General features: G+C 43.0%; 1 protein-coding gene across 1 annotated transcript in view; it reads left to right on the top strand.

Annotated features, from left to right (window-relative positions):
• OTOA (otoancorin) overlaps positions 1-24,166 on the top strand; it is a 52,319-nt gene that overhangs the window by 17,515 nt on the left and 10,638 nt on the right. The window contains exons 9-21 of the mRNA XM_066577497.1: positions 4,486-4,626; positions 6,202-6,257; positions 6,606-6,723; positions 11,435-11,508; positions 12,637-12,766; positions 13,011-13,201; positions 13,286-13,379; positions 15,405-15,534; positions 16,865-17,052; positions 17,140-17,295; positions 21,219-21,361; positions 22,849-22,985; positions 23,599-23,696. Of these exons, the coding sequence (XP_066433594.1) occupies positions 4,486-4,626; positions 6,202-6,257; positions 6,606-6,723; positions 11,435-11,508; positions 12,637-12,766; positions 13,011-13,201; positions 13,286-13,379; positions 15,405-15,534; positions 16,865-17,052; positions 17,140-17,295; positions 21,219-21,361; positions 22,849-22,985; positions 23,599-23,696 (1,656 nt within the window). The remainder of the gene's footprint in view (positions 1-4,485; positions 4,627-6,201; positions 6,258-6,605; positions 6,724-11,434; positions 11,509-12,636; positions 12,767-13,010; positions 13,202-13,285; positions 13,380-15,404; positions 15,535-16,864; positions 17,053-17,139; positions 17,296-21,218; positions 21,362-22,848; positions 22,986-23,598; positions 23,697-24,166) is intronic.

The raw sequence follows: 24,166 nt of genomic DNA, 5'->3' as shown, positions 1-24,166 counted from the left end.
TTGATATATACATTTATAAGAGATTTGTTATGTCTCTTGTCTTTCATAGAAATAAATCTCTGCTCTTTCTGAGCTTAGAGGTACAATGAGCGATCTTATCAGTGATTGACAGCTATTTCTCTATCCACAGTCATACACAGGTAGCTGTCAATCACTGATAGGACTGCCCATTGGACCTCTAAAGCCTGGTTTAGGCAACGAGTTTCGCTCAAAAAATCTTTTGAGCAACTTTTGAGTAATAATTGTTGTGTGCCTTTAAACGCAAGGTGATCGCTCAAACGTTGAGCGATCACTTTGCTCTCTGAGCAGGGGATGCAAAAGACAAGCGGGGCTACTTGTCTTCTGCATCCAGCTGTTCTCGTCTCAGCGCACCTGGCTTTTATACAGCTTAGCGCTCCAAGCGGGGGATGCAGAAGACAGCTGGATCGCTCTCTATCCCCCGCCTGTTTTCAGGGAGCAGGATACAGCTGAAGCAATAGTATCAGTTGTATCCCACTGTGAATTCCTGATAAGGCTGATTGTTCTCCTTCAGTATGCTGAAAGACAACGATCAGCGATTCCTTAAGAAAACTGCACGATGTCAGTGCAGTTAGACGCAACGATTATCACTCAAAAGACGGCTTTGAGCAATTTTTGAGCAGAAATCATTGCATCTAAATCAGCCTTAAGGGTGACTATCCACTACAGTTCTTTTTCACTGCGAAATTCGCAGCGTTTTTTTTTCTCCAGGGGTCTATGGGACTTGTTAGGCCCCCTGTCCACAGACGTGTATTCGCCGGCGGTAAACCACCGGCGAGTCACACTGGCCAACGCTTTCCATAGCATTGCTATGGAAAGCGCCGGCCCCTGTCCACGCATGCTGCGAATTGCCCTGATTCTCCGTGGCCAGCCTATCTATCAGGTTGGGGTGACCGGCAGAGATTCGACGGTGGCTCCTGCTCCTAGGCGGCGGCTCCCGTGGCAGAGATCTGCTGCAGCACTTCGCAATGCCCGTGGACAGCCGGCCAGAATGTTAAAATTGCATCGCGCAAAATCGCGATTTCACGGCAAATTGCGATTTTGCCGCAATGCGTTTTTACATTAGAAAGCCCCATAGACACCTGGAAAAAAACTGCAGCAAATTCGCAAACGCTACTGGGTAGTCACCCTGAGAAGGAGTAGAGATTTCATTCTATGAAAGATAAGCATTATATTGAATCTTTCCCCATAAAACTACCGTATATATCAATCTGCTCAGCTCCTCCTGCAGTTTGGATAGCTTGTTCAAGCTGACATGTTCCCTTTAAGTAGCCATATGGAGCTTAATGGTACAATCATTTTAGGTAGGCACATGGGAATCAAGCCACTTAAACTGCAATCCTGGTAATGCTGTATCAACTTGCTGGTCTTTGAAGAATCAAGTGCAGTCCACTTTACTGCACAGCACATCTCTTATTTTCACATTCTTTTGTATATTCATACTATCTCTAGTACAGGCGACATTCTCAACTTCACCATAAATGCACTCTAGCAGTGATAACCTGCTAAATAAGTCATGCTCTACAACTTTCAATGTGGCAAGTTTCCCATAAAGTGACCGTTCTGCTAAGCTGCTACTACTACAGCAGGTAAGTCAAGGCTGGTCTTATTTATTGCAACATATGCTTCATCTCTTATCTAATCCTACATGGTGGGATGCCCCCTCAGCCGTCCCATGGTGGTGAGACTTTAAACTGACTGTCCACTCTTTTTTAATCGAAGTAGGTTTTATGCTCTGTGCCGATATATATATATATATATATATATATATATGTAGTTTTTCTGTTTTCATGCAACCACCACTAGATGGAGCTTACTGCATACAATATATACTTTCAGTCCAAAAATAACACAGCATGCACTAAGCTACCAAGCCTCCTTGTGGCCACTGCAAGCAGACAAAATGTAATTATTGAACTCTATGACTTTGTAAAGTAAAGCAATGGATGTAGAGTTCTGTATCAGTAAAAAGACCTCCAACTCTGAAGAAGATATATTATGAGATTAATCTGCACAGAGTGTCGGTCCTAAACATGAGATGGTGTTGACATTCATTTTAGGTCTGTGCACTTCAGGTTCTATGCACCAGTTGGATTTTTAGATAAATTGTGAGTCTTTGCACAGCGGACAACACCAGGAATCCCTTAAATTAAGCCAATGTTGAGGATCAAAGGAAAAAGTCACATACCAATTTATACAACTTCAGTAAAATTCAATTTAAGAGGATGGCACGGGAATAGTAACGTTCAGACATGCCAAGAACTGTATTGGGAGCTGACTTACTTTACAAAAACGTTTGAGTTTTCTTTTATCTGATTGGAAAAACTATTAGACGTTGTTTCGCGTACATAACTAGGATGTGTTACAACAAGTGGACAAGTGGAAGAGTGGTCCACACTTGCTATAAGTGAACCCCTAGATCATGCAAACTTGTAGGCTGTTGACGTTGGCATCACAGATCCAATATGTTTTATTACATAATAATACTAACCTTTATTTGTATAGAGCCAACTTATTCCGCAGCGCTTTCGAGGCACACGGGGAACACAAACAATATAAAAATTACAGAAATTACAAAAGTTACATGTGGTATTCTATTATTTGGAAAGAAAGGGGATGGGGGTGATACAGAAGGTACAGGGGCAGGAGGTAGAGCAAGGGGAAACACAGCAATGCAACAATTACATGTGATATACAGTTTTTTGGGACAAAAACGGGGTGGAGGTAGTACAGGAGATCTGGAGTAGGAAGTGTATATGATAGGCAAAAGTGAAAAGCCATAGGGAAAGGCAGGGGGCATATTGTGGGGATGGGGGACTAGTTCAGGAGGCTTGGTATGCTTATATGAAGAGGTGCATCTTTAAGACGCACCTGAAGTTCCACGCTTCAGGGATTATGTTTTGGGGTAGAGCATTCTGAGAAGTCCTGCAGGCGAGCATATGAGGTTCATTTTAGAGGTGTGTTTAGACTGAGTGAGTTAGTAGAGCGGGCGAGATGGGTGATGTATGGCCAGGAGGGAAATTATGTACGGTGCCACGATGCCATGGTGAGCTTTGTGGATGAGGGTGATGAGTTTGAATTGAGTTCTGTAGTGGATGGGCAGCCAGTGCAGTGTCCTTTAGGCCGGTAGAGCGAAGCATAGCAAGGAGGAGGTCATGGTCGACAGTGTCGAACGCAGAGGAAAGGTCAAGAAGGATTAGCAAATAATTCCATTAATAAATGCATTATTGGCAATAAATCTGGCGACCGGGCAGCTACAGAAGTGTTACAATGTTGTGGGGACATTCCTGTGACAACTTGTTGTGTGCAGTTGAGCATTATCTTGCTGGAAAATGCCTCTTGGAAGCCGCCATGGGAGGAACACATGTGGCTGCAGGATGTCCTGAACATATCGCTGAGCTGTCATTATCCCTTCCTACTACTACTAGGGGGGACCGATTGTTGTATGTGATGGTTTTCCAGACCATCACACCAACAGTGGGGGTAGAGTGCTGCTCCGCAGCAAAGACAGGATTGAGGCATTCAGTACTAAGTCCCCAGACACGAACTTGACTGTCATCAGTGCCCAAACTAAACCTGGATTTGTCACTGAAGAGGCAACTGTGGGTGGGTGTCAAAGACAATACACATAATGACCTTCAGCCAAGCACCTAGAAATGGTTCCATCAGACACAGGGAACAGTTGTAGCTGATTGTGCTTGTCAGATGATCAGACGATCCTCTCTATTGGTGGCCTGCAAGAGTGTCCTGAGCCCATTCGCCTTGTGTGCCCTCACATATCCACTGGTCCCAACACCTCCTAGCAGTCTGGTTAGAACAGGCCAGGTGGCAGAAAATTCATCGATACGACCATCCAGTTTCTCACATCCCAATAATGCGCCCTTCTCAGGCTCTGGTAACGGGGTGAAATCTCTTCTTTGCGTCGTAGAGGCGTCTAGTGGTCAACAAAATCTATACAAGTGGAAAAAGAGGTCACTACACACAAGGAGCCTCCGAGAGCCTCTTATAGGCCAAGGGGGAACCACTTTTAGGTGACAAGACCGTTCATCTAATCACCACAACTAAACATTTGTATATCTGCCTGAGATGTAACCGCATGCTGAGCTTTGCAGCAAAACAGCAACTCCATCTAGAGGCTGGATTTTTTTTGACAATGAGTGTATATTATCGGCATTGTAGTTTTACCAGTGGTTATATCCTGATAAAAAGGCAAATCAAACCATGTATTCAGTTCATCTCATACAATGTAGCCATTACAGTGGTTAGAACATTCATTGTTACGCTACATCTTCAAAAGATATCACCATTGTCTCGCCTGGTTCTACTTTACGACACAAATTAACAGACTGATATCCTACAAAATAGTCATTTTGTTCCTTTTCATGACATTTAGAACAATACCATAAAATAGCAATGACGTTGGAAATCAGGCCAGTCATATGTCCTTACTGTGTTTCTTCTAATTAGCTGATGTCTTCTGGAGAATTTCACACAGTTCTGTCAGAGATGAATGGAGCGTTCTTTAAACAAGTGTCTCTCTCACAACTGCTGGCACAAAGGAACTTGGATATTACAGAACTGAATGACAAAGAGATGAGAAGGAGTCAGGTAATTATATGTTTAACCCAAATGCCCTTCAGCCGTGAGTATCCATTCAAGCTGCACAGAGAATTTGGCATTGCTGAAGTCTCCTGGTAGTTGGGAAGGCACAATGTCTTTTAGTTTGCAGTCATTATTATATTGTTCTCTTCCGGAAAAGAGTTCACAGAGTGTCCATTTAAGGTGCACATTTGGCCAATAGCTATTTCCTTTAACTACCCCATACACATGAATGCTCCAGTGTCCAGTCAAGTGACCATTTATTTTACATGAGGACAAAGGAGAAGGTTGCAACCAGAGAACTCTGCTGGCAGTGTGTCTCTACAGGGGGCAAAAATATTGAGCGTTGAAATTATCTGAAATTCAACATCTCAACATTATCTGTCAGGGGAAATTCAGGAGGCCTCAAAATACTTCCAAGAGTTGTCCAGTCCTGCTAAAATTGATAGTTTTTGATGATTATTGTCTAATATGTATGGGGATCCTTTAAATGGGCAAGAGCGATTGTGCTTACAGTGCCAATCGACAATATAACAAGTCTAGTAGAGTTTATTCAAAAGGAGTTTAAACAGGACAAGGGTCGCCCAAATGGACACCAGCTTGAAGAATCATTTACTACTTGCAACAATTCATGTGGCTGTTTGTCTCCCTGTTTGTCAGCAGCACAGGAAGATGTGTTTCCAACAAAAGGGGATTTTTAGGCCCACAAAAAAGCTATGATCAGCTGGAAAATGAGTGGTTGCTCGTTGGTTGGCCAATTGCGGCCATATTTACATGAAACAATGGTCAGGAACGAACATTTGGCAGAAAAGATGCCCCCTGTCACGTCTTACTGATGCTGGATTGGAGTCGCAGGTGTAGTAGCCGAGCTGGAGAGCAGTCAAAATAGCCGAGAGTTGTTATCGAGAAGTCATGGTATGCAGTACAAATGATTGACACGGAAGCGTAGTCAAGGGAAGCCAGAGGTCAGCAGCAGTAGGTATCGATATGCAGAACAAATGGAATGAGACGGAGGCGTAGTCAATGGAAGCCAAAGGTCAGCAGCAGTAGGTAATGGTATGCTTGTAGAGGAGCCGGAGAAAGAGGAGCTTGATCAAGGTGGTGGAACACAATAATCACGCACTGAAGGAGTGGCAGGGCTAGGCTTATATAGGAAATGCAATCAGGAACAGAGGCGGGGTCAGGACCAGGAGGCAAGAACTAGTTAGCTGAGAAATACAGACCAAGGCTAGGCTTCAGCAAGGGAACTGTCCAAGTCCTCGATAGCCTAGCGGAGAGAGCTGCCAACTGGAACACAAGAGGTTGTGGGTTCCAGCCCTGTTGCCCCCTGTATTTCAGCACTGGAAGCGCAGGCACTCTATGTGTTCTTTGTTAGGCACTCAAAATGAAATTGGAGGTATATGGGGGCAAAGTAAGACCCATGCACCTCTATTAGTTCCCTGCTATGGCTCATTATAATGCAGAGTACATTGGACCTAAGTCTTATATAATTTTATTTCTTAGTGTAACTTTAAAATAGTTTTTTGGGACATTTTCTATAAATGTGTGTGCTTTATGCTTCCATTTATGCATTTTCTGTTGCAGGCCCTTCTTTTATTTGACTTACTGTCACCAACTGTACCATTGGTGAATCTCCTGAGGTAATGTATGCCACAATTCAGTTTAATAGTATGAGGTAGAAGCCAATTTTCCTAATTTAAGGGAAAAAATTACTTCCTGACTTCAAGTCTGCCAATCGGAATAATTCCTGGATCCCCAACCCCTTTGAAGTAATTCATAGACTTTCTATGGAGTCTGCACACCACTCTGAGCAGTGATGGAAGCAGCCAAAGAGGCAGAGCACATAAGATATTCCATGTAAGATTAAGTTATGCTCTCAGGGATGTAATATCTTCAAATGAACAACAAACAAATTACTCACCCCATTCGGATGTTCACCATCCAAAACTTTTCACAGTGAAGTATATTTCATTCCTTATGTTTTCTAGTACAGGGCAGCTGGTGAAAGGAATGACATGTGAATACATAGACAACATGAGCAAGCCAACCTTCCTGAACCACTATAAGCTCATAGAGAAGAATCTGCCGTTACTTTCTCCCCATCAGGTAAATTGTGGTGCATAGAACTATTTATTGAGCTGTTACTTCTTGTGGAGACCAAGTTGGTGTAGGGACACATAAGCAATGCAGTTGTAGAGGGGTAGCCCCTCCACGTGGTCTCTATATTTAGGTCCATTAAAAAGTATCAGTGAGGAGGCCTGCCACCTTGTGGTAGGAGATGTTAAAAGTGTTATTTTATTGTAATATTTTGTATTTAAGTGTTAAATCGTCTGGTTGGGCGAGAGGGATCATGTGACTGTGCAGCCTGATCATGTAGTGCCATGTGTCTCCCTAAGGGACTGAGGTGGTGTAGAGTGAAGAAGAGGGAGTATGCATTGTGTGCTCTCTGAGAAAGGACATTGAACTGCTCTATGGTTATACTGAAGGCGTCACAACTATCCATGTACGGTACCGTGCAGATCATGACAGAGACTGATGGTTCTTGTATTGAGCTGTTCACTCGGTCACTGGATCCTGTTCATCCATTAGCCTGAAAGACCAACATTCACATTTTCATGTGAAAGGGGTTGTCCCGCAAAAGCAAGTGGGGTTAAGCACTTCTGTATGGCCATATTAATGCGCCGGAGAGCTGGTCTGCGCATGCGCAGAAGACCTGTGCGGCGAGAGCACGCCGGAGCGGCCCCATTCAACAGAACAGAAGACCAGACAGCGCAAGCGCATCTAATCAAGGGAGAAGGCAGCTTCGGTCGGCGCCATGGAGATGGGGACGCCAGCACTGGAGGGGGTAAGTGTATAACCTCTGTATGGCCAATATTTAATGCACGATGTACATTACAAAGTACATTAATATGGCCATACAGAAGTGCTTTACCCCACTTGCTTTTGCGGGACAACCCCTTTAAGTAAAATAATACAGTGGTGCCATGGGTTAAGAGTTTAATTTGTTCCGTGACGGAGCACTTAACCCAAAACACTCGGAAGTCAAATCAATTTTCCCCATTGAAATGAATGGAAAAGCCATTAATCCATTCCGGATTGCAAAGCTTTCCCACTGATTTCAATGGGGATGGCGTTGCCCAATTGAAAGCAATAGGACGCCGGCATGCCCGCAGTGATTTTCGGGGAAAGGCTTTAAATATAAAACGTTCCCTGGAAATCATCTCCAGCTGTAATTAAAAAAAGTGTGTATATATATATATATATATATATATATATATATATATATATATATATACATACACACACACACACACTCACCTGTCTGCTGGGGCTCTGCTTGTTCCCCCTGCACTGCTTTGAAGCTTTTCAGCAGGATTAACCCTTCCCAATCCACTGTCTGACGTCTTCAGACATTCTGATTAAAGGCTGTACAGCTCCGATGCGGAAGACATCTGCCAGGGTATTCTTACTGTATATTACTGGCTGCTCTGTTGTTGGTGGCCTCTCCAGCATGTCCCATACCACAGTACTAGTTCTAGCCAGCAGATGGCGCCATTGTATAATGGCAGAAAGAGAAAATCCCCTAGGAAACCCTGAATCCAAAAAGGATTGCAAAGGGATAAAAATGCAGAGAGAACAAGCAGTGGCTAGACACACTTGAGCCCCGGCAACGGCGGACAGGTGAGTATATATTTTTTACTACAGCTAGGGATGATTTTTCAGGAAAGGGCTTATATTTAAAGCCCTTCCCCGAAAATCACTGCAGGAGTTGCTGGCAGACCATTGTATTCAATGGGAGCAGCGGCAGCCCCATTAAAAGCAAGGTTCGTAACCAAGTTTTTGCTCTTAAATCAGAGCAAAGATTCGGGAGAGAGCCTGCTCTTAAGTCAAAAAGCTTGTAAGCTGTGGCACTCTTAACACAAGGTATCACTGTAGTTTGAGCATCATGTCCGCCTCAAGGTACGTGTGGGTGATCAACCTCTGCCTTAGCACAATGAGAGGCTGCTCCAGGCCCCCAGCTGAACCCCAGTTCACAATGCTTCCTGGGAAAAATATATGCAAATGGAAGATTCAGAAAATGCCTCTTTAGTGCCATCTATTGGAAGGTAGCTTTCCTATGAATCAAAATCCGAATTGCTTAGTCTCTCTCAGTAGTCACCACAATAGGAAAACACAAAGGCTAGACTAGAAGAACAAAGTGTTCTGTGTCCCAACCTCCCAGAATTTATTTAACTATGGTCAAACATCAACTCAGTCAGCAGTAGTGCTCTTCTAAGGCCAGCTTCACACAGTGGCATAGGCATATTTAGGCGCACATTTGCACTGTGTATTTGCACAGAGGACATTGTGTTTTTGCATGTGTGCGTATTTTACTGTATTTATTGCACGCGCATATTCTGCATATTTGCATACACAAAAAAAACACGCAAGCATGCTCCCATTGATTTCAATGGGCAATTTATTTTAATTAGTTTAATATGTCCTATTTACGAAAATAAAACATGCTGTATATTTTTTTTGCCCAAATGATATGCGTGATCAAAATACACTCATGTGAATGAGGCCATTGATATCAATACATTGTATTTACTGCGTGTTGCGTGCTCGAATTTTGCATGCATAATACACAGCGCCAATGCATCCGTGCGAATAAGCCCTGAGAGTTCTCTTACACATTGTTTATTCCATCAGTTTACATTATTCATCACAGCTCATCCCATTTACGCCGCCGACAAATGATGTTTCTTATGTTCACATAAAAGCTGCGATGAATAACAAAGAAGTGAATTATAGTTCGCCCTTCGTCATATTTATCCAAGGCAGTGATTGGGAACAAATGTTTGTAGGGATGATTGTTCGGACGATCATTGCCCCCTGTAAGACCCTTAAGTCCTTGTGTTCAAGAGCAAAAGATTAGAATGGCTATGCAAACCCCTTTCCCTCAATAATACAGATGCTTTCTATATATCCTAATAACCCAGTCATTTCTAGCCGCGCACCTGTGTGACCATTATACGGGGGACCATGTGAGCAATGAGATGATCCAGCAAGCAGAGATCTTGCAAATCGTAATAAATTCATACGGAAAGTATATTAGAAAATTGTAAAACTGCCAAATACACAATAAAAAGCTAATTGTCGAAACCGTCACACCAGTTTAACAGTAAGGCCAGCTTCGTAAGGGCGTATTAGTGTGCTATTTTTTTGCACAAAATTTGCGCACACATTACACAGAGAATAGAACCCATTGATTTCCATAGGTTCATTCATATTGCCGTATTTTAAGTTTAAGTCGCCCAAAAGAAAATGGAACATGTTCTATTTTTCTGTGTTATTGTGCACCAAAAGTGTCGATAAAAGTCAACGGGAGGTGCGCAAAAGTGCACACAATAGGAACGAGAGGCGTGAAACACCACGTAATTCTGCTGTAAAAAGATCACATCTGGAACTAATTAGCCATTTCAATCGGTACGTTCGTTTGCCGAACATGCCTTGCCCATAACCGCCGATGGGCTCGCACAAAAGCATTGTTGATTCTGCAAGAACGCAGCGCTCAGGCGCACGCAAATGCGCTTACACTCGTATGAAGCCAGCCTAGGTGTATTAAAAGGAGTGAGTCATGTGTTAATTACAAAGCGTTAACTGCATTTTCGAATACCTTGAATATTTTAATTCCTTACCATTTTTAACTTCAAAAATTACATCTTTGTACATTGGTTAAAAAGAGTATTCCAGGAATTTAACCCCTTGCAGTATTGATGGCCTGTCGTCAGGATAGGTCATCCATAGTTGATTGGTGGGGCTCCGCAGTTCTGGACCCCTGGCGATTAGCTGATCTCAGCTCCCGCATTCACTGCAGCAGGTCGGATGTTCACAGCTCTGTCCGCATTGGGTTTGGAGCCAGAAGTGCAATAGAAGGTATAGCACCCATCAGAGGCATAACTTGAAGCTCCCGGGCCCCAATGCAAAACCTGTAACAGGGCCCCCAATTATAATGCTTTATTCATAGTACTGGGTTTCCTATATGGAGACGAGAGGCCTTATGGCCCCCCTAAGGCTCCTGGGCCCGGGTGCAACCGCATCCCCTGCATCCTCTATAGTTACGCCCCTGGCACCCATTGATTTCTTTGGCATATATTTTATTGATTTTATAACATACAGTAGATTATATGAGACGTGATCATAAAGTTTTCCACATAACAATAATATCATTAGGTTTTAATGTTGACCATATAATTTTTCCCAAAAGGTAATGAACTAGGAGTCGAAGCCAGAAATATAATTGTAATTCAATAGTGTAGCTTCCATTGATGTCAATGGGACCTAAGCCTTCTGTTGCACTGCCAGCTCCGCCCACGCAGACATTCAGCCCTGCTGCAGTAAATTCCGGGGCTGAGATCAGCTGATCATCATGGGTTCTGAATGGTGGACCTCGCCAATTAACTATTGATATTGATCACCTATCCTGAGGATACTGTAGGTCAACAATAATGCATAGAATTAAATGCCTGGAATACCCCTTTAAACCGTATCTACATAAGCCATGAAATGACAACTGATAACCCAGTATAAATGGTCTACAATCCCTTTAAATGCAGCTTGATTACTAGAGAAGTATATTGATGCCCAGATGGAGGCATGGGTTCTATGACCGCCAAAGATGCCAGATCAAGGAAGTGCAGAGAGAATTCTTGGCATCATTAGTGGTTGGTACTGGTTATGTGTGTGCCAACATGTATAACGATCTTTTATCATTAGACTGACATTGCTTGTATTTGTTCATTTTATGGTACCTGTATCTTGTCTGACTTTTCAGATCCATTGTCTGGCATGGAAATATTGGAGGGTTTCCCAAGCAACCATCCCTCCGTTCCTGCTGGCTGTGCTTCCGTAAGTTGAGAACTTCAAAGGATTTGTGGAAAAAATCTCAAATGGTATATACTGCAGCTTATGTAAATGAGGAAGCATCGCTTAGTTCTTCCCTAGGCAAGAAACATCCCGCTTTGATCATTATTGCAGTGATGAGAAATGAATTATGTTATATCACCTGGGTCATTCAATGCCCAGAAGCGATGCCAAGTGGAAAATATGAGTTGATGGGACTTGTTCTGTACTTCTGATATGGTGCATATAAGATGAGAGGGGAATATGAGTTAAGGCTGTGCAATATTACAAGACTTCTGATATTTCAAGCTCTTTTTATGCAAATGAAACCCGCATATATTAACTTCAGCTGCTTGGTACGAGTTATTGTTTGTCTTGTGATCCTCATATGTTTATATTACAGTCAACAGCTAAAGTGTGAGGATAGAAGAGCGAAAAAGATTTAAAAAAACATGTTCAAAAAAGATTGCATATATAAATGCATTTCATCAGTATTACCATTAAAGGGGTTGTACCAGAATCGTAAGTTTTCCCCTATCCACAGCATAGGGAATAAATAGCTGATCCCAGGAATGGGGGTCCTGTGTCCCCCTCTGCCTGTCACTGTGGGGTCACTTCTTCTCCTGCAGTGATGTCAGAATGAATGGAGCACCGGCACCCGCGCCGGCACCCGAACCTTTTGTCTCAAGCGGGCAGGTACTCGCTAAGGGCAATGCTCGCTCGAGCAATTGCCTTTAGCGAGTATGCTCGCTCATCACTATTCAAAATAGTATATTTTATTTCTGTAGGCATCCTACCTCACCGTGCCATTTACACGCGGATGTTAGAATTGCTACCTTAGCAGCAGTTGAAGGGTAAACAGCCATGAATGGAGTAAACTCTACAGTTACATCAGTTATATCAATGTCACAATTACACATGGAAAGTTCCATTCAACTCCTTCTAGGGTATGGATTGTTTTTGACAAGCGTGTAAATACGCAATCAATTGCAAATAGTTTGCCATGCTGGTTAGGCTCCTAAGTACATACATATGGTTTATCCAGTAGCATCAGCCTACAACCCAGTAACACCACCAGCTGTGCTTTGTGTAGCAATTTACATTACAATTTGCTAATCACCTTTTCCCTTCCAGGACAGAATATTTTGCTTCTCACACTCTCTGCAAACAGTTGTTAATTGGCCTAAGGAAGACAGATCTTAACTATCTGCCCTTACATGCAAGCAAGAAGGATTTCGTAATTAACAAAGTGAATCAATGTCTGGTAAGAGTTTCTACGCCGCAGTTCCATGGGGAGCTTAAACAACCCAATGCATAATTAAAAATCATTTCTTGGATTGATGTCTCACAGAGAAGTGACTGGTTTCATTTCAGCCACACTATAAAGGCCACCCACGTAGATAAGCCATATATGCTGTGCGGAACAAGTGGCTGTCATCTGCCCTAGAATGCCATGTCAGAATTATCAGTGCAAACAAGTATAAACAAGGAATCCCTCTGTCTTGCAGAACAATTCTGTTGCTGATGTGTATCAGATTGATATACTTGGGAATCTCATCTGTCACTTGTCTCCAAGCATCATAGAGACCGGGATATCCTCAAATGTAATTGAGGCCGCGCTAAGTCAGATGAAGGCTTGCTCAAATCTCAGCCAAGAACAAAATAAAGCAATAAAATACAGAATTCGGGAACATTATGGGTAAGCAAGGTTCAGTCAGCTTGCCGTTGTTGATAGCAAGCATTGTTTCTCTCTATACTATCAATGTATTTGTGTTCTGTTTAGGAACCCATTAAACTGGACTTTTGAAACAGCACAAGATATGGTGCCTTTCTGGAATCTTCTGTCGAAAGAGGAGATCATTATTATTACAGAGAAGGTATCACTCTTAGCACTTACTTGGCACAATTCAATATTGGGATTCTCCTTGAATTACTGGCAAATTGTCTAACATCGAAACAATCTGCTTTCTTCTGAACATGTCTTTGAGGGTCAGCAGCTCACTTTTGAAGATTTATCTCCTGTTCGTCACCCACAAGGGAAATAGTTATTCTTTCAAAGTATCTTCACTTCCCCTCCTTCATCTTGTGTTCTTATCGTGGTGGATGCACTGACAATCCACCATCAGGGTTGTTAGTTATTTATTTCTTTCATTTCATTTATCTTTTGATTATTTTGGCATCATCTGACATCCTATTTTTTACAGCCTTGAGAGCAATTATCTTGCAAATGCTAGAACACTGAGCTTCTACTTGGGGAAAAAAATTGTACTAGAAGCTCTTGAAAGAGAGAGTGGGCTCTGCTCAGATGGTAAAGGCTGATTTAGACACAACGATTTTCGCTCAAAAATTGCTCAAAGCCGTCTTTTGAGTGATAATTGTTGGGTCTAACTGCACTGATATTGTGCAGTTTTTGTCTTCTGCATACCCCCGCTCGGCGTGCTTGGCTGTATAACAGCCGAGTGCTCTGAATAGAAAACAGTTAGATGCAGAAGACAAGCAGCCCTGCTTGTCTTCTGCATCCCCCGCTCAGAGCACTTAGCTGTATAACAGCCGGGCGCTCCGAGCAGAGAACAGCTGGATGCAGAAGACAAGTGGCCTGGCTTCTCTTCTGCATCCCCCACTCAGAGCGCAAAGTGATCGCTCAACGTTTGAGCGATCACCTTGCATTAAAAGGCACACAATGATTATCACTGAAAAGTCGCTCAAAAGATTTTTTGAGCGATAATCGTTGTGTCTAAACCAGGTTTTAGTCCACTTACCATTTAAGGAATGGGTTCTAATTGATACCACCTTTCCTGATCGTGGGGTAGGATACCCAATTATATCTGGGACATACCACGATCAGGACATTATTCTAACACTGTATGAGGGTATTTAGGTCCCTGAAGGCTTCCACTCCGACCTCTGTGTATCTAAAGCAGAAGTCTCCACGCCAACCTCCCATGTAGTGGCCGGCGTTTGTATCTACAGGCATGGCTCCCATTGATTTCAATGAGAGTCGTGCCTGCAGTTACAAGCGCCGTCCACTACACGGAGGCCGGTGCAGAGGCTTCCGCTCTAACCTTGTGTTATGGCAGCGCTAACAGCTTGCGCCTGCTCAGCTGATCGGTCGGTGTCCTGAGCAACAGACCCCCAGCCGATCAACTATTGATGACCTATCCTGATGATAGGTCATCAATAGTATTTCCCTGGAAAACTCCTTTAAGTACTTTGTACTCGGCTATTTCTGTCAGTCTCATTGAAATGAATGGAGTGGCATCTGTGCATGCACGGCCAGCACTCCATACAATTAGATATCACTATGAAGAGGAGAAGTAACCCCGCAGTGTTGAGAAGAGAGGGACACACCAGAGATCAGTGGGGGTCTCAGCGATGAGACCCCCACTGATCAGACTTTTATCACCTATCCTGTGGATAGGTGATAAAAGTATATCTTGCTGCAATTCCTTTCAAGGGGACAGAATTGTGACAAGCAGACTTTTGTCACAAACAATAAAGTGGTTGTCACAAAATGACTCTACTTAATATTCTTATGACTGATCCCATAAACTTCTCATACAAATCCACAGCACAGGTGAAAGACGAACCAATGAAGTAACCAATTTATGAATGAGGGAATGACAGTTTTTAAAGTGGAGCTATGTTTTCGGCATGATAATTATTGAACATTTTGTTGGTGAAGTCGCCCTGCCCGTCCCTTGTGCATGTTCCGTACTCCTTGGGTTCCCCAGATTCTCAGCACATACTGTACTCAGGAGGTGGTGACAAAATGTTCCAAATTTAACGTGAGATATTTCTAAATGTCATGACTCGGTCAGCAGGATAAATGCAAGTTTCTTTTACTGAGCGGCGGTGTGCATTACATTTCATACGTGTACCCTTTACTCCTAACTTGTGTTTAGTTCCAGAAACTGGTATTGGAGATCGTATCAGGAACAGGCGCTATTGTTCAGAGTGATGAGATGCTATTAGGCTTATTCGATGCCATTCTTTTACACGGTGCCAACATATCTGAGCCTGACCAGACAGCAGGTAAAGCTTATTATCCTGCTTGTTAGTCACTTTTTGCAGACGTCATAAGGATGCCATTTCCCCTCTTCTCCCTGGTGTTCAATAGCTTCATTGTTTGCCAGCAATCACACAAATCTCTTTTCAGGTATTGAATAGCTTGAATTATTAAGATCTAAAAGAAGAGGAATTGTGATGAACTCCTGTTCTGAGATTTGGCAGAAAGATCAAAACCTACTTTTCTTTCTTTACAAGCGAAATGTTCCCATTTTATCTTTTTCTTAGCATTTAGAAGCTTTAATTGGCAACAACAAAAATTAATCATCAAGTTATTCACATACTGTAAAAATGGATTACACCTAGGACTGGTGAAAAACTTTGCGCAAACTGTATCATGTTGTATGCAAACTTAGTCTTATTTTAGGATGTCTCAGATTGGGTATCAGTATGGTGACCATATTTGCACCACTTAAATTGCTCTCCAAATTGTCAATCAAGAAATAGGACCAACTGTGAAGAAAGTTTGTGGGTTCCTTGCTGTCAAAGAGAAATTAGTGATCACCATGGTCTCTAATGATTCCCCAACATACTCTTCACCACTATGTTAAGGCTTTACGATTACTGATGAACGAGCATTTGCTGATTTCTTGGCTAATGATTTGTCCATTTACACAACCTGACAATTGAGAAAACAAATATTTAAGCGAACATTCTTACCCAGTAATTGAGTCATGAAAAAGGCCCTTTAATGTATGAGTGACAGATCCCTTGTAGAGTCTATAGGACCCTGTGCAAGTGGACTTAAAGTCCTTTCTGATAAAGGGTTTGTACAACAATTACAAGTTACCCCCTAGCCACAGGATAAGGGACAACTTGCTGATTGTTGGGGACTCACCACCGAGACTTCTTGTAATCTTGCGAACGGGACTTCTTCCCAAGCAGTGACGTCACTGGCCGAACATGCATAATCGGGGCTCCATTCATTTCAATGGGGCTGATGGATATAGCCGAGCGGGTGCCCCTCAACTATCTTGCAGTCCCATTGAAAGTGAATGGAGCATTAGTGTGATTGTGCGACCAGCACTCCATTCAGCCTACTCCTCACTGCAACCCCACAGTGAGGAGGATGGGGGGGAAACAAGACTCCCATTCTTGAGATCAGCGGAGGTCTAAGCGGTGAGACCTCCATTGGTCAGCAAGTTATCACCTATCAAGTGGATAGGGATAACATATAATTTTGGTAGAACCCCTTTAACTAACAATCAGCCAGGAGTATCCATGGAAACATACAGGATATGTACGTTGACTGTCAGTGACTACCTAAGTAACACGCATACTTATGTTTTCTATATAGATTGTATAGGCATCAGAGCGCCATCTGCTGGTACGGTAATGGTATTGGGTGAAGCGAATGCACTCTGGACTTTGGAGGAGCTGCAGTGCATGACTGGGAAAACCTTTGCCAAATGTGTTCACATCCTTGGGCTTCTAAGAACTTTTAATGAATCTCAGCTATTTGTTCTGAAGGAAAGGGCAAAAATGGTATGGTTACCTATTGCTTGGGATGTTAAAGGGTGTAACGTTTTTTTTTACTTGCATTTTTGAAAATGTTCAAATCTTACTTCAAAGGTTTGGGGGCCATTGTCAGAATGGAAAAGTTACCACATCACAGCATTGGGACGAATAGCCACCACTCTGAGTGTCAGTGAGTTAAATGAGCTCTACCTGGATTCTGCAGATATGGTGTCAGCACTCAGCCAGCAGACACAATGGACGGATCTTCAGGTGAGTGTTGTGTAGGGCTTCTGTGCTGTTTTACAGCTATGGGCACTTAAAAAGAAATCATTTATTTTAAACAGACTGTAATTATTAAGAGGTACACAATTAAGGCCCAATGTTCAGGGGCGGATTTGATTTGAAGAAGATCTGCAATTCAAACCGCCCATAGATAAGCATTGGTGTCCGCACCTGAATTAGAGCATGTGGATTTGTTTTGTGGACCTCTTGATGAGGAAAACAAATAGCAGCATGCTCCATTTCACTGCAGTTCCTGCACAGACGGCTTCCATTGAAGTCAATAGAAACCGTCCGATCCATGGCCCGTCTGCAGTTGACATTGGGGTCAGGCTGTGGGAAGAGCAGCAGATTAAAAAAAAAAATCTGCACTGTGCATGTCCAACAGAGAGCCGTGCGGACCATCCACAGTACAGATGTCCCCAAAGAAGAGAGGTCCGTGCAGATGCCGCCACTTGAAGACAAAGGTTTGCAGGGTCGCCGGCTACAGGCAGGGTCGGATTCTGCTGCGGGCTCCCGTGTGCGGAATCCGACCTGCCCGAAGACATGAGGCCTGAGCAACAGGTGCAGAATATGATGCTGATTATGGAGAGGTTTTACACCAGTTCAATTGAACAAACAATGCTTTGCTGAATAAGCAATACAGAATAAGGCCAGGCTCACACAAGTGTGTCGGTATAGTGTATATGATGGTTTCCATTATGCCTCCCTTTTCTTCCTTCTTCCCGGTTATACAATTTAAGTTCTTTAAGTCTTTCCTGCTAAGTTTTGTTCTTGAGTCCTTCCACCATTTTTGTAGTATCATAGAATGGTAGAGTTGCAAGGGACCACCAGGGTCATCGGGTCCAACCCCCTGCTCAATGCAGGATCACTAAATCATCCCAGACAGATGTCTGTTCAGCCTTTGTTTGAACACTTCCATTGAAGGAGAACTCACCACCTCCTGTGGTAACCTGTTCCACTCATTGATCACCCTCACTCTTAGAAAGTTTTTTCTAATATCTAATTTGTGTCTCCTTCCTTTCAGTTTCATCCCATTGCTTGTAGTCTTTCCTTATACAAATAAGAATAGGGCTGATCCCTCTGCAATGTGACAACCCTTCAGATATTTGTAGACAGCTATTAAGTCTCCTCTCAGCCTTCTTTTTTACAAGTTAAACATTCCCAGACCCTTTAACCGCTCCTTATAGGACATGATTTGCTGACCGCTCACCATCCTGTTAGCTCTTCTCTGAACTCGCTCCAGTTTGTCAATGTCTTTTTTTAAATTGGGTGGCCCAGAACTGGATGCAGTATTCCCCATGAAGTCTGACTAAGGAAGAGTAGAGGGGGATAATGACCTCATGTGATCTAGACTCTAAGCTTCTCTTAATACATCCCAGAATTGTGTTTGCCTTTTTTGCTACTGCATCACATTGTTGACTCATGTTCAATCTGTGATCTATTAGTATACCCAAGTCTTTTTCACATGTGCTGCTTAGCTCAATTCCTCCCATTCTTTATGTGCTTTTTTCATTTTTCTGGCCCAGAAGTAGTTCTTTTCATTTTTTCTTCCTGTTAAATACCACTTTGTTAGTCGCCGCCTTTTGTTCAAGTTTATCTAGATCTTTTTGAATCCTCTTGTTGTAGCCTGTCTTTGGACTTGTTCTATTCTATCAATGGCTTTCTCTAGGTGAGGTCTCCAGGTCTTACCAGAGCTCTATAAAGCAGGATCAAAATCTCCCTTTTTCTACTAGTAACACCTCTTGCTATACAGCTGAGCATCCTATTTGCTTTCTTTGCTGCTTGACCACACTGTGCACTCATTTTGAGGCTATCAGACCTCAGAATCCCTAAATCCCTCTCTTCTGAAGTCCTGGATACTATGCAAATCAAGTGCTTTTAATATTGCGCACGCATTGTAGAATTATCACAATCACTAAATGGTTTCAGGAGCAAATGCCTCCACAGTGCTGATTGTAAATAAGTTTCCTCTGAAGTAACTTAGTTTTGCAAGAACTTTGGTCAACCCAATCCTTGAATCCGTTAGCTGAAATATGCAGTCACTGTCTCCTGAACAAATTATTAGCACCTTTGGGGAGGTTGTGCAGTGTTGAAGTCAAAATAATCCATTGCACTGGTGATGAGCCTGCGGATGGTACTCACAATTACATACCATCGAAACTTGAATATCTGGATACTGGCTGCCAATCTATCTGATCTAATTCTTGGTGAAGTCTCACCACTTGTGGTCAGTAATTATAGCTGAAGATCTCCCTCTGGCATTTGTGCTGCAGCAGGTGCGTAGCACCACTCCAGGAATCCAAGTTGCATGCTCTCTTTCACTGGTACAGGTAAACCCAGCTCTTTAGTAATGTTGGGGCAGCTTATTCCTTTCAAGGCTCTCTGCAAAAAGCCATTCCACCCTGCGTGCAGAATCCAACAAGTCCAGCTGCAGGGCAGCTCTGTTGCAGCTTTCACTAGCAGAGTCTTTCTTCTCTGCAGTTTTTGAAACTGCTGAGTTATACCAGAGCCTGCCCTGCCCTAGTCCATAGGTCAATCAGTAGGCAGCACATGACCTGTTAGTACTCAGCAACAAAGTTAGAGTACAAAAAACAGACATGGGACCATTTGAAAGTCTTGGCAGAAACACAAATAAAGTACAGCAATAATATTCATAGATATATACATGGGCATTTAACTTCTTACGATTACATAGCTAAAAAGTTATTATGCCTCTTCCAATAGTAAATTCTCACTGCTCATATTATTTCACATTTTCCTGCAGGTCACTTTTATTGCTTATAGGATCCAATCTGCTATTACCGTGTTTCCCCAAAAATAAGACACTGTCTTATATTACATTTTTGCCCCATAAGAGGCACGGTGTCTTATTTTTAGGGGGTTTTATACTCACCTGGCTCGCGATATCTTGGTCCCTCGCTCTGGTCTCCCGCGCTGTGGCAGGCTGCAGTGAAATCCTCAGTGTTGACACAGCACTCTTTTTCTGGTTTGAATACCCCGCCTCCAGCAAGCGAGTGCTGTGATTGGATCATGAGCGCCGCTGGCTCAGCCAATCAGCTGGCTCGAGGAACCAATCACAGCCATTTAACGTTATTATTCACTAAATCGCTGTGAATGATCGAGCGCCGGCTCTGATTGGCTGAGCCAGTGTTGCTCGTGATCTAGTCACAGCACGCGCTTGCTGGAGGCGGGGTATTCAAAGCCCTGTCACCAGAAAGACAGTGCTGTGTCAACGCTGAGGACATGGCAGCTTGCCGCAGTGCTGGAGACCAGCACGAGAGACTCAGATGCCGCCAGCTAGGTGAGTAGTGCTGTTTTTTTTTTTTGTCATGTAGTTTAGCTAGGGCTTATTTTCTGGGGGAAGGCTTATAAGAGTATTTCAGGGAAGGACTTATTTTCTGGGAAACACGGTAGCTAGAAACAGTTAATAAATTGCTGTCAGTGTATACAACAGTATTTCACCAATATTTGGTCATGACATAAAAAGTTGGTTTACTAGGAACTAGAGATGAGCGAGCGTACTCGGTTCGGGTGTTTTTGCACTCGAGCACCGCTTTTTCCGAGTAACTGACTACTCGGACTAAAAGATTCGGGGGGCGCCGCGGGTGAGCGGGGAGTTGCAGAGGGGAGGAGCGGGGGGGGGGGGGGGGGAGAGAGAGAGAGCTCCCACCTGTTCCCCACTGCTACCCCCCGCTCCACCATGACCACTGGTTCCCTATGGATTGCACATTGATATTCTGTTTTCCTTTTCCCTTAATCCAGATATCAGATGCGATCCATGACTTTTGCAGGCTATTCTATTCCATTGTATTAAATACGTTGTTCTGTGCCTAACTCTTCAAGATGGCAATGTTTTAATGTAAAACGATCACTGTAAAAATGAATGTGAACTATCTTTGCATATTTTACAGGCAAAGCTCATACTTCAGGGTTTCCTAAATGATTCTGGAAAATCAATGAAAGATCTGAAGAGCTTTGAACTAGCTGGGTTGGGAAACAGTCTTTGTGCTGCTGACTTCGAGCAGATAGATCAGATCCACACACTGGAGTTTCGGTACGTGTTCCCGAAGCATTATGAGTTGAAACCAGTGCCGGTCTTAGGTTAGATGGCACACTGTGCGGAATTTCTTTTGACACTCTGTCATAAGAATAAAACTATGTACTGATAAGCAGTCTGTATTCTACTTGTGCAGAAACAAGCAAGCAGCATACGCAGAACAGCTTAATGAATAAATTTAATGAATAAATACTATACAAGAACCAAGCTCACATAGCATAAAGCACAAACAAACCTCAGTACATAGGTGCAATACCGGAACCAAGCTCATAACACAAATATGAACAATATGCAAAAAATCAGGGTAGCGCTCCCAGAGAATATCGGTGACTCACATCATGGTAATATTAATAAAATAAAGCCTCACTCACCCGGTGCACAGTGAAGATCCTGTTTACTAGGATCCTCACTCACACCCCTTATCCGGATCGTCTTATAAGCACTGTGCCTTTAATTCCGTGGTGTCCTGCTGGGCCAGTCAGCTGGGGAGCAGCGTTCGTCATCCGTCTCTCAATTAGAGAGCCGCTCAGAAAAGTCCGTGTTTAGAAAAAAATGGATCCGCGCTCCGAGAAGTGTGTCACACTTGAAAAAGTCCCCACGGAGGGACGAAACGCGTAGTGTGTTAATAAACTTTAGTAAGTGCCGATTCTCGGAGCGCGGATCCATTTTTTTCTAAACACGGACATAACACAAATATGGTAGGGATCACACCCAAGGAATCCCCTGCTGCATCCTCTCCCATTGCCTTCAATAGGGCAGCACTATATATGCAAATTTTAGGATCGTATGCGAAACGCAAAACGCTGCCCTATTTTTTGCAGGTGCAAACCTTATTTGCATATAAAAAACGGACACGTGACCGCTTTCGTTGGAATGCATTGCTTCTAATAGATGCGAATTGCAAACACACGTACCATGCATGAGAAAAAATGCTTGGCTGACTGAGCCCTGAAGAGGTTTTCCAACTAAAAACATAGATACATTTCTAATCTCTGTGGATTCAACCACTGGAACCATCAGCAATCCAGAGATCTATGCACCCTGAATGTCCCGTGTCAGTGGAGCAGTGGTGCAATAATGTGACTTCTGCTCCATTCACTTCTATGGGACGGATGGAGATCAATGTTCTCTGCAGTGAAGATCATGCATGCACACTGCAGCTCCATTTACATGGGGTATTCAGGGTGTGCACATCTCAAGATTTCTGAGAGTTTCAATGGTTGGACCTCTAGTGTTCGGACATTTATTTGTTATCCTGTAAATGGGGAATAAATGTATTTAATGGGAAAACCCCTCTAAGTGAATGTTGGAATCTGGCTATAATATAGCACCATATGGCTGGTGGCCATAAACATGGTGGCTAAATGTCTGCCTCAATTATGTATGGTCTTCATAACTCCCTAGTGTCATTGCATACATTAAGTAAATATCATATATTGCATTGTGCTGTAAACTGCTAGGTGATCGTTTTCCCTTTTCTTTAGCTCCATTATTTCAAGAATTGGCTCCTTCCCTTGTAGTCCAAGAATCCTTCAAGCTTTTAAAAATAAGACAGAAAAAATTTATGGAAAAACTGAAACGTGGAGCCATTTTGTATTGAATGATGTTGGCTACATAGCAGGTAAACCAAAGGTAGATGATGTTATGCTCTTCTAGGTAATATTCCTTGTTCTTGCTTTCTTTGATATTAGTGTACAGTGAAAGTTCATTAATGTTGTTATCCAGGCAGCGGCCGCTGGGATACACTGGGGTCGGAACTGAAGCATCGCTCCGACCCCGGTGTACCCGAGCAGAATCACTGCTCTGACCCTTGTTTAGTGGCCGACGCTTGTAACTGTAGGTACAGTTCTCACTGAGATCAATGGGACTCCAACCTGTAATTACAAGAGCAGCTCCCACTTGATTTCAAAGAGAGCTTGGCTTGCAATTACAAGTGCTGGCCACCACCCAGGGGTTGAAGCGATGCTTCCATACCCCAGTGTATCCCGATGGGCGCTGCTTGAATTACCCCTTTAATTTAGCAACCAATAATCCATAAATTCTGTCCAACACAGTGTGTTATAGTTTATTCTTTGTGTGTTACAGTACCTGAATATCCATACAGCTTAATTCTATACACTTTTCTATGACTGTCCAATTATACACTGTAGGTCATTTTGACAGATTTCTAAAGCAATTGAAATTGTATTGGTAAACAGTGACCAATGTTCTTGTCATGTGGTCTCACTTTTCAGCTGGTTTCAGTAATGAAGATTTCAAGTCACTTGATCCAAGACGTATGCCCTATATTCATCCTTCTGCCATTAAGCTTATACCTGAGGAGATATTTAAGGTAATTACATGAACAGCAACTTTGTGATGTATAAATGGTCAAAAGGACGTAGACCCCCCTCTAATTATTGAGTTTAGCCATCTCGGCCAAACATGATCATTGGACAGTTGAGCAATGGAAGAACGTTCTATGGAGTGACAAATTACGCTACTCTACCTTCAAATGAAATGGACGTACCTGGGTGTGGAGGATGACTGGGGAACACAGTTTACCTGAGTGTATGCCAACAGTTATATGAGGCAGAGGTTTCGTTATGGCTTGGGGATGTTTAACATGGCATGGTCTCGGTCTGTTGGTTGTAGTGATAAGAACCACAAACACAGAGGTGTATCTTGGCATTCTAGACAATAATGTGCTGTCACCAGTGTGGCAATACTCTGGGAATGGTCAGTGGTACTTCCAACAAGACAATGAGCCTTTTCACACATCCAACAATGTTTTATATTGGTTTGCAGCAGAGGCGTAACTTG

This window comes from Eleutherodactylus coqui, chromosome 8 (genome assembly GCF_035609145.1).
Source record: "Eleutherodactylus coqui strain aEleCoq1 chromosome 8, aEleCoq1.hap1, whole genome shotgun sequence".
Classification (NCBI taxonomy): Eukaryota; Metazoa; Chordata; class Amphibia; order Anura; family Eleutherodactylidae; genus Eleutherodactylus; species Eleutherodactylus coqui.
The sequence above is the reverse complement of the archived record's forward strand: the minus strand, read 5'-3'. Positions and strand labels throughout refer to the sequence as shown.